The 11,588-nt window shown below is 34.9% G+C and overlaps 1 protein-coding gene across 1 annotated transcript; it reads left to right on the top strand.

The window, feature by feature from the left end:
• Nucleotides 1-529: 529 nt before the first annotated feature.
• Nucleotides 530-8,642, top strand: LOC132700983 (venom serine carboxypeptidase-like). The gene is made up of 2 exons (XM_060668589.1): nucleotides 530-552; nucleotides 6,497-8,642. The coding sequence occupies exon 2, from the start codon at nucleotides 6,510-6,512 to the stop codon at nucleotides 7,860-7,862; it is 1,353 nt and encodes a 450-aa protein (XP_060524572.1). The 5' UTR covers nucleotides 530-552; nucleotides 6,497-6,509; the 3' UTR covers nucleotides 7,863-8,642.
• Nucleotides 8,643-11,588: the final 2,946 nt, after the last annotated feature.

Below are 11,588 nucleotides of genomic sequence, written 5' to 3' on the forward strand. Positions count from 1 at the left end.
ATGCAAGGCAACTTGTAACTCATTATAATATAATTTAATATTAAAAATCCACCTCCAAAAAGAACATCTCAAAAGAAATAAATACCAAGACAAATAACACTATCCAATTTTCGTAACCAACTGAACTGCTGTGCTGGCAAAGTTTTCTTCTGGTACCTATTCTTTCTGGATCATCCCAGTTTGATCCTTCACAATCAAAGTTTCAAAATTTTAAAATTAACTACTTTGTTGCTGAATTGCTTGCTTTTCAAGGCATATGAACCATTTATTTCGAAATTTTGATTAATGAATGAATGAATTTTTGAAAGGAAGCTGAATACGATTTTCACTTCAAATGACCAAAGGTCAGAATTAATTTTAGTGGATAAAATTCATTGGGTTGTTACCTAAAGGTCACGGTCGCCACCAGAGTACCTAATATACCGTTTATATTATTGCCCCACTTAAAGTGTTTTATCGCTCTAGATGATATCTGTCTACTGTATATAAATATCATGCATTTAATACTTTCGATTAAAGTTCGCTTTCCTTTATCAACGAACCACCTAAGTGGTAAGTGTTTTAAATCTCACTTTCTATATCACTTCGCAAAGCTGCAAACGAAATTAATTACATGCTTAAAAGAGCTATATTTCGCATAAAAATTGAATCTTAATTATTAAATGAAATACGGAATTTTATGTCAAATGTAACAATTACAGTTTATTAGAAAAATATTTGAATCAAAATCACTAGACAGATAAGAACTCAATATCTAGAGATTTTCCTTCCATACTCCTTATAATCGGGTCACATCGAGAACTCATGCTTTGATCCAGTTGTTTAATTTGTTTGACCGACCATATTTCACTGCGGTATGATATGTTATGATAGAGCTATTATATTTTCGCAGAGATGGGAATAATCTTCAGCGCTTATTTTGCACTTTACACCATTTTCAGCTATATCCACACACTTAACTCCTTTTTGCCCGAAAATATAATGTGATATAAACACAATTTGAGAAAAATCTCGCACCTGTGTATATTGAATGGAACTTCTGATTTTTTTATCAATATTAGCCAAGATCTTTATATTTCTAATAGCTATAAGGAATTGATTATCTCATAAATGATATATTGGTCCCATAAATATTGTATTGGCTTCAGTTCAAAATGGCAAGAAGAGCAGCTCAATTAAAAAAAATTCTACTATTCTAAACACTATGTAACGGGTGTTATTCCCCTCCCACTTTGTTATTTTACATTTTACAAAAAAAAGTTGTATGGTTTAATGTGTAGATTTAATATTTAGTATTTATTGATATACAGAGTATGCCTAAGAAGCATAGTATATCAACGTCGTAAGCGCTGCATATTATTTCATTAAAAAAAAGGTCCTTTTATACTGATTTTTTCTAATTATTTTTTGCATTAATGCCAATATTAGCCAAAAATATAATCGTCCATCATCGTAATGCATCATCATGGAGGACATCACGTCAGCGCCACGTCTTTTATGTAATTGTAACAGATGTTAAAAAATGGATGAAAGGATAATATTTCAATTGAAAAAAATTCGATTTACAGTTGCATATAAATAAATAACAAAAATGCAATTAGGGCCAGCGAATATATTATATAAAAATATATAAATAACAAAAAAGGAAGAAACACTAATTTATTAATTAGGAATATTGCGCACATTGTTGAAAATGATCACAATTTTCTTGAATAGACAGTCGATTAACTTATCTAAAGCTTTAATTATCCAGTCAGGATGCAAATCATTAATATGATTTATTTCACTCATAATTAGTTCTTGAGTGTCATCTATATTTAAGCTTCAAAACAAATTTTGTTTTTTTAATAACCTACTACCCAGCCTAATATTTAGCTATAATATTATATCGCATGCAAGAATCCATGTTGGTCATGTATTATTTGAATATTCTGCCACTGAAGAAATATTATTAGACGGGGAGTCATCCTTTTGCCATATAATTTCGGCTAAATCATACATTCAGATGTTTTATAAAAGATTTTTCTTCTATCTTCGACGTGTATTTCCATTTATTCGGGTCTGGTGCTATTTGCATCATCATTTGCATTATAATTTTTTTATATTACACTGACAATATATAAGTTACAAAGTTTTCCTACGCCTATGACCAAAACCGAAGTTGAGAGGAACCGGAAAAAATTTCCCATTTTATAGAAAGTTTTATTTCATTTTATTCCCTATCTTCGGTAATACGTAATGTTAATTAAATGCAAATTAGCAATAACAGGGACCGTTATCCAGGAATTGCAATGATAATGTCACAATAACTTGCATACGATAGAGAGGCGAGTTTGGGGAATGAACGAAATGTGACAGCGGCGTTTCTACAGGTAATTTAATAAAATAATAAATATAGAAGAAGTAGCACGATATTAGGGAAACGGACGTTCTCACAAATTTGAAAACAAAATTATAAAGTAAATCGACCAAGAGAAAATGCCGAATATCATTTTCAAGTTTCTAAAGGCCCACGACGCCCCCTAGTTATCTTCAATTTCAAAACCAGGTTTCTACAAAAATTTACAATAGTTACCATAAACCATAGTTACAGCTAAGTTAATGCTGAGAAAAGTTCTAATATTTTTTATTCAATTCTGTTTGCTCTGTCTCTGGCAGTTGTGGGGGATATTCGGATATTTTCCAAAATGAATGTCCATATCTCGAAAAATGCTTAAAATTTGCATATCGTTACATAGTAAAATACGCCAAACAACGCAATGAAAATCGCATCTCGGTATCTTAACCTAAAATATGAATAACATAACTTTGTTATTATTCCGAATGTACCAAATAACCCTAATTTATTACATCGGATGCCAAATGATATTTAAAATAAAAAGAAAACATCATCTTTTTATGAAACTTCTGGATTCCTCTTGCGTCGGTTTTTGTTTAGTCGAACCAGCTAATGTTCCGCCAACTGTTGACTTCTTCAGAGCATGACGCTATGTAAATATTATCTTTTATCTTATTTTATTTATTACTTTTCTACAATACATTCGAATTTCTTAGCAGTTTAACCTTAACTTGTATAGTTAAATAATAAGGTTTAGTTAACTAACCAAAACTAACCAATTATTGAAGGCAAACCAATTTCATTAATTATTGATTTAAGTAATAAAATTTGTATTGAAATAATCAGTATTTTTTCCTTCGTTCCCAACGCGTTGATTTTTTCTACGCACTTACTTACGATGAGTTTTGTTCTGTCGGGGGTTCTCGCGACAGTTAAATTAATACGATAGTTCAGAAGCTAAAGATTTATTCGGTAACGACTTTTAAAATAAATACAATGATAGTTGTCGTGCGTTGCCTGAGGACATTGCGCTCGCGCATCGATATTGAGTGCGATATAGTGCTAAGTATAGACTAAAACCAAGAAGTTTCTGCGGCAGGAACATTAACATTGTTGCTCACAGAACATCCTCCCCTTTACAAAGAAATTGGTCAGATGGTCTTTTTGTAATTCTAATCGGACCAGAACGCGCATTAATACATTCCCGATTTCCAGTGACACTTTCTTTGTTGTCTGTTTTACGAGCTCTTTCAAATTAGGTGAATTGCTGCTAAAAATATGGATTGACTACAAAAGAGGTAGTGATTAAATTTATTGTCTCGATAATACGTCCCCAACAACTAAGTCTTTTCCCGGTACAAAATAAATATCGTAGTCATAGCACAAATGTTGCAAACGCGGCATTAATTCATCAAAAGCTTTCGTTTGAAGAACTTGTATAAGTGGTTTGTGATCTGTTTCTAGAGAGATTTTTAATTCAGAGATCTACTCAGAAAATCACAAGCCAGTGTTAATACTAAACTTTCGCATTTTATTTGAGCATAACGTTCAGTTTTTGGTAGTAATCTTGACGAGTAACATACTATTTTCTTTAAACCACCTTTGTTTTGTTGAATTAGACAAGCTCCTATTCCAAAACATTAGGCATCTGCGGATTTTTTTTTTTTTTATTTGGATCGAAATATTCGAGACAGGGGCTTTGTTGCAATAATTTATTAATTTTTTTAAAACTTTGTTTTTGTGACAATCCCCATGAAAAGTTTACATTTTTCTTCAAAAGAGATTTGGTACAAAAGGACTTGAAAAATTTACCATGCCTAAGAATCTTAAATGTTCATTTTTGTCAGTAGGAACTGGGAACTGGAGAGCTTTTACGCCAAAAACACATTTTTGTTTATTTAAAGTGATACCTTCTGCATGAATACGTTATGTCTTTTTAGTGTAGGTCATGGACTAATATGTCGTCTATATGAAAAGTAACACCATCAAGCCCTTTTAGAAGGTCATATAAACGCATAGAGCACATGTAATGCCAAATGGTAATATAAAGCGACCAAAAGGAGTTATCAAACAAGTTAAATGTTGACACTGTTTATTTGATAGAATCCGGACACTGTACCTAATCGACTAAAATAATTTGAGAATTGGACTTGGGCAAGACTTCTTCCTATTTATCCGATAATAAAATGAGTACGGAGAACTGCTTTCTACACACAGTCTGATTTTGTTGTCTTTACGCACTACTCCGATTGAACTTACCCACGGAGTATGATAATCTTCCGGTTCGATTATGTCAAGTTTTTGTAAACGATCGAGTACCTACTTCTCAGAGCCCCCCCCCACTCCTATGTCTGGGGCGGTGTGTCATAGAAGTGATGTTCCCAGGTTTGTACCGAGCCCTCCACCCCGCTGGCGACCCGGGGATCCTGTTCAGATCGCCCTTGGAGGGGGCCTTCCTGAGGACGCCCCTGGTTGCTGGAGCCCCCCTGGGGCCCCTCCTCCTTCTCCTTTACACATTTCATTTTTGGTTCCATAAAGGTCCCACGAGTAGCTAGGGAAACAAACGGTCCACCTCTGCAATTTTGTTATTATTTTTATTAGTAGTTTCACTTTGATTATCAAATTGAATTGATCTGACCTTAGTACTGCGACAAACTTTTGTCCAATGTCGGCATATTGATTTGTTGCCAGGACAGTGTTTCCTTGGATGGACGGATAATTCGCAAAATGTGCATTTTTTCTTGGCGATGTCTTCTTTATTTCCCCCTTTTCGGAACGAGACGATTGATTTGGCAACGCTGCCTAATGTGCCGCAGCCACTTCGTAAAAAGTTGGTTTTTTGTTGCTGCTGGCGAGCTTGTTGTTTTTGGAACTCCGCGACGCCTACCACCGCGTTTCCGCTGTTGCCTTTGCGATGCGGCAAGGAACTTTGAAGTTCTCTGATTTGACTGGCTTGCATTTCTGCTTGTTTGGCTTCCAAGACACCCTTAGTTAAGGTTAATTGCAGTTTTAATTGTAATCTTTCGCTGGTTGTTAGGTCTAGCATACCTACTACGATTCTGTCCTTGAATCCACTGTCCACTTAATTGTTTACCATTGACTCGCCAGGTTGTTGCAATCTGCTGTTGAATTTAAATCTTTCGAAAATAATGTTTCAGTGGGGTATGAAATGTTTTTCGAAAGGGGTTGACGCTAAGTCGTAGGTAGTTGGTGCATTCCTAAAGTGCAACCACACCTCGTCCGCTTCTTCCCCAAGAACGTACATTAGAATGTTTATTCGTTCTTTGTCGATTTTTTTTAATATTCATGTTTTATTTGGTAAATTCGAGATAACAAAACATTAATAATAACCCCTAAAGTGTTTCTTTTTTCAAAATCCTACTCTTCTTGGGCGTTAAATTCTTCTATTCATATTTTAGGTTAGGATATACGATATTGAGATGTGGGCCCTTATTTGAGTATCTAGTGATATAAAAAAACTAATACCGTTGTATTTAAGTTATTGAATTTTTGAATTTGAATTTTCCTTAGCTTTAAAATAGTTCGCACTTTGGTGGCACTACCGATTTAACAAATTGAAAACTTTGACCCCAGAAACCCGAAAATAATTTTCAGTACTTTCTCTTGTTCGATTTGCTTAATAATTGTTTTTCAAGTTTCTAGGACCCTCCGTTTCCCTAATACGGTACCTCGTTGCCCTTCCTGGGACACCGGATACATTATTAAAATTATAGAGATGGCAATAGATATATTTTCGGATTTTCTTGAGTGGTAGCTGGTATTATCCATGATTATAACACATCGGGTGTTTTTATTCCATCTTTTCCATTTTCTTCTAGCTTTTTACATTTTTAGAATGCCATTTTTTAACAACGGGATATCCTATATTGATGCAAGTTTCGTCCAGATGATAGTTCCGTCTTTTATTCAAAACTGCTCTCCTTTCGTCTTTCTCTCTTAAAAGTGATATTCTGTGTCGAGTTTTTTCGTAACGAAAATTCATGTCAAGAACGTACTTTGGTAACAACTTTAATAATTACAATTTAGGTACAACAATACGACTATGGAGACCATTAAGCTTTACATTCAATGATGATTCATAACTCACTCGCATTAAGAATCAAATCATCACTCCAGCTTTTTTTTCTTTTGTTTCAGGGAAAGCAGCAATATGGCTAAGTTCCTGATATGTCATATCTCGATTCTTGTCTCGGTTCTTATTGGATATGCAGTGTGTGCTGTTGAAGATCCTTTGATTATTACTGATTACTTAAACAACAATCAAATCAAAGAAGCGCGGGCTGCCGCATTGGTTTCGTATTCGCAATTTAGAAACGTCACTAGTTACTCCGGATACTTTACCGTCGATCAAAGGTTCAACTCCAATTTGTTTTTCTGGTTTTTCCCGTCGCAAGGAAACGTCTCTAGCGATCCGGTAATTCTATGGCTGCAAGGAGGTCCCGGAATCGCAACAGTAAGAAGTTTGTTTGACGAAAACGGACCGTTTATCGTCGACAAAAATTTGAACGTTACGTTGAGGAATTACACTTGGACAAGAAATCACTCAATGTTGTTCATCGATAATCCCGTCGGAGTCGGATATAGTTTTACCAACGGCGGATACGCGCGGAACGAAACTATAGTCGCCCAACATCTGTATAAAGCCTTGACACAGTTTTTCCAGCTGTTTTCGGAACTTAAATCGAACGATTTTTACGCGTCCGGAGTGTCTTACGCGGGAAAGTACTGTCCCGTTCTTGCCAATTATATCATCGCCAAGAATGAAAACGCAACGTCTAAAATTAATCTTAAAGGGATAATAGTCGAAAGTCCCTTTGTCGATCCACAATTTCAAAGCAACTACAGCGATTACCTATATCAGATTGGTTTAATTGATAACAAGACTAGAGGCGTATTCAAAGCCGTCGAGGAAATAATCGTAGCCGATATCAAGGCCGGCGACTATCAGGGTGCTATGGATAACTACGCGAAGCTGATAGTTCCCTACAAAGGTCCGACCCTGTTCCAAAATGCAACTGGCTTTGACAATGACTTAAACTATCTCGAGGCGGTCGCTCCGACTCTTTACTTTCAAAATCTCATCACCCGAGATGACGTACGTTCAGCAATACACGTCGGAAATAACAACTTTACGGCAATTGGTATCAACGTGTTCTTAAACTTATTACTTGATTACCCGAAAGGTGTAGGATATCAAGTAGCTAACCTACTAAATCAAAACTATAGGGTATTGTTTTATAACGGACAGACGGACGTCATAACGGCTTATGTTTTGGGAGAGAATTTTCTAAGTCACCTAACTTTCAACCAGGCCGCTGAATATAAGAACGCGTCCCGAGTAATTTGGCGTCTAGACAACGACGTTGCGGGATACGTCAAGCAAGCTGGGACGCTCACAGAAGTTTTGATTCGAAACGCCGGACACTGGGTCGCCAAGAATCAGCCCAGATGGACCTACGAGCTGATTTTGAAGTTTACAAGGAACAACATGACATTTGGATAAAAAAAATTGCTTCGGTTACCAAATTTAATAATTTAGTAATTGTGCCTTTCACATTTGGTATTGTTGTATACTTAGATTCAAAAGTGCGTATTGTTATTATTGTATTAGTAGATAGGAAACGGATCACATTTTCCATTTCACATTTAACTGTGGATCATATTAAATCAAGTTTCTTTTATTTTCCAGCGGTTAAGTAAATTATAGTATCAATTTCTATATGAAACGTATTCTTTATTTGTGATATTAAGACAATGTATCTTTTTGTCGAAACCCGTTCGTTTGCTGTCCAAAATCAAAGCTTCAGTACCAAACTTAAAATTACCTAAGTAACATTTGTCACAACGTTGCATTTGGTTACCATTTAGTGAAGGGTGAAACGTGGAAATTTATTGTCCCGCTCTTGCCATAGCGAAGAATAAAAACACAACTTCCAAAATTAATCTTAAATGAATCATATTCGAAAGCCCTTTTCTCAGCTCACAACTTCAAAATAACTACAGCGATCACCTGTGTCTGATCGGTTTAATTGATAACAATGCAAAAGGTGTATTTCAAGCCGTCGATGAAACAATCATAGCTGACATCAAAACCGACGACTAAAAGGGTACTATCGACAACTACGCGAATCTTATAGTTCCCTATAAGGACCCTACTTAATTCCAAAATCCCATGGGCTTTGACAACGACTTAACTATAGGCCTGTTCGACTCTTTATTTTTTTACCTATATCGTTACACATTAAAATAAGGGTCTAACAAACCAAAATTGAAAATAACTCAATTATCAGCACATTTCTCTTTTAGACTAGATGACTATGAGCAGTTAGGAAATAAAACTCCATTTTCCTTTTATCGTTTTTCTGTTTTCACCATTGTATTCAATGGAAAAATGCTACTAGTTTGCTAATTTAAGCGACTTTGTATCTACTCATAAAAAACTTACCGCTTAATTACACACCACAATTACACATAATTAAGATCAGCCGGTATACGTGCTGCTCCGTCCACCTGAGGTATTTTAAAAAGAGCGCCCTATATACTATTCCATTTTTGGATTAGCGTTCAAATAGTCCTATATGTAAGTCCATTCGTTTTAAACAAATCTTGAATTTTATGTCAAATGTGACGTTTGCAGGTCTTAAAATAATTAACAATTTTCCCTATAAGGGAGCCTTATTTAATTTTGTATGGATTCCTTGTGTGAGGTGGCATATTTTCATATATTGTGTGGATATTTTGGATGTAAATTGACACAGCGTGCAAATGGAAACCCAATTTTTTTTATAATTATACCCGATTGGGCATTAAAAATTAAAATGACTTCGTATAAAAAATTCAGTCTCCGAAATAACTGCCTATCGGGCAGATATTAGAGTTTGACACGAGATTTTTACAGAGTAAATATAAAAAAAGAACTTGGTTCAGTTGGTTGGCGAACACGTGGTTTGTGCCCAACCAGAAAATAAAATTAATCCAGTTTCCCTGACACTGCTGAATTTTTTCAGCTACCTCTTTACAAACAAAAATTTCAAATTAAAATACAAAATAAGACCAGATAAAATCGTTTTTAAAAGAATTAAATCTGATTTAAGGGAGGGTGGTGTTATAAAGTATAAGAGGGATAAGATTTGAAAAATTCTCTGAAACAAGCAGGATAATAAGCCATTTATGGTTTTAAAAAATTGATTTCTGCGCTTTTTCGCCCGCGTTATTAATAGGTAATAGGTATTAGGTAAAACCGTGAGTTTAAATATCAAATCAAGATACAATTACAAAAATATGGGGGTGTTCATTTGGAAAAATTTAATTTTTACTATTTTGAAATATCAATCATATACATATATGAATATGGAAATATGCAATATGACAATAGGCACATTTCACAAGGACCCATCCAAAATTAAAAGATTAATCGACTTACCTGGAAGATTAATATTAATTTTCCTTCGCTTGTCCTTGATACAATTACACACTGTAGTATCCGTTAATCATGTTCTCGATCACGCAAAAAACGCAAAAAACAAAAAACGAGTTTTTTTTTCGCTTTTTGTCTCCGCCGAACGCCGGCCGGCCGGCCGGGCTTGTGAATCATTCCGTTTTGCCGTATTCTTGTAAATCGACGAAATAAATTTGCCTCCTTAAAAATGCCAAAACGCAAAATAACCAATAGTGAGAAAAAGTGGGAGTTGAAACGACTTCAGAAAATTCAGAGTAAACCGCAATGTTTGGAATCTTATTTTGGGGCGTACAGACGCATATGAAACATATCTAGAATTTCCAAGGGAATCCAAAAATGCAATATCATAAGGGGTGTTCTATTCAAAATAAGAAAACGTGTATTTACCCTAGATGAACGGAACAATCTGTATATATACAAATTAAAAAATCTAGATGAAGCTATAAAACTGAAACTTCTCTATTTAACTTATTTTTTTAGGTCGTTAATATTGTAACTTGATTTCAATGTTTAGTGTATAAAAGCCTTAAACAGAGAATCTTAAAGAGGCCAAACGGAAAATCGCAAATCGCAAAAAATACACGTTTGAAACTGTCTACGAGAGCCGTCTTCAATTCATTTCTTGGATTACGTAGTAGCGGTTGAAATGACTCCGCGGCGTACATACAACTTTGCCTTTCGCTACTGCTGAGACCAAACATTATTTACAAAAGTTTATGCAGCAACGCGTGCAAGAAGAATCTTTTTTAATCATTAAAACCAAGGCTTTATCCAAAAGCCTGAAAACGCTAGAACTTAGGTTCTTGTTACCTGCGTTATTCGGTGGGAGATCGGCGTAAAATTTTAATCTAGAGTATGTGTACAGATATCAGTAGACAAGAGGACAAATAGAACAAAACGTAAAAGATACGTTTTTGTTTGCTTTAAAAATAAGGTTCGCAATTACTGACGGTTGTTTTTGTATACAAGGTACTAAAATAATTCAAAAATAAATAGTAAAGTGCTTTTTTTACAGCTAATAGTATTATTATCACCTATTTTATTTTATTGCGCCTTTCATAATTGTGAAGGCAGGCAACGTATCTTGTAATACAGACATGTTACAAGTTTGTTCAACTTCGGGAAACATCTAGAAACTATATTTGATAACTTAATTGCTATTTGCGTAATATAATATTCATACATCAGCACCGATTGTTGCAGAATATTAGACTTTCGAATGATTTATTGATTTTAATAGAATCGCATCTTGGCAGCAGGCAACTACTTGTTAAATATAGAGCCCATAAGTCTATCACGAGTCCGCAAAGTGTCGAATTAGGGTGCCTCATTTTTTTGATTTTCATCACAGATGTATCTATTAGATTAAACTTACCTTATTTGTTGTTTGCGGATGATCTAATGATCTTTCCGCATCACCAAACAGAATGATTGCAATGAATTACAAAACGCCGTGCTTAAAGTAAATCCGTGGTGCGCTGTGAACTCTCTGAAACTGCTAACAAATGCAATGTTCTGTCTTTTTATCAATTATACACTCAACGGTGTGCCCTTGAAGTGGTGCGATATGATCAGAGCCCTGGGCGCTGTGTTTGAGAGTAACAACTTTTATTGAGCTCATATTAATAGTAGCAGCAAGGGCATTCTACCTGTTTACACAACGTTTAAAAGGGGTAAATTGCAATATTAATCTACCAAAACCATATTTCAAGTTTAGAGAGTCTTCCGCGAAATGCTTATAGTATATTATCCAAAAATTGTGGAAGCTCT

The sequence above is a fragment of the Cylas formicarius genome, unplaced genomic scaffold (assembly GCF_029955315.1).
Source record: "Cylas formicarius isolate icCylForm1 unplaced genomic scaffold, icCylForm1.1 PGA_scaffold_4__25_contigs__length_36172078, whole genome shotgun sequence".
NCBI classification, from domain to species: domain Eukaryota; kingdom Metazoa; phylum Arthropoda; class Insecta; order Coleoptera; family Brentidae; genus Cylas; species Cylas formicarius.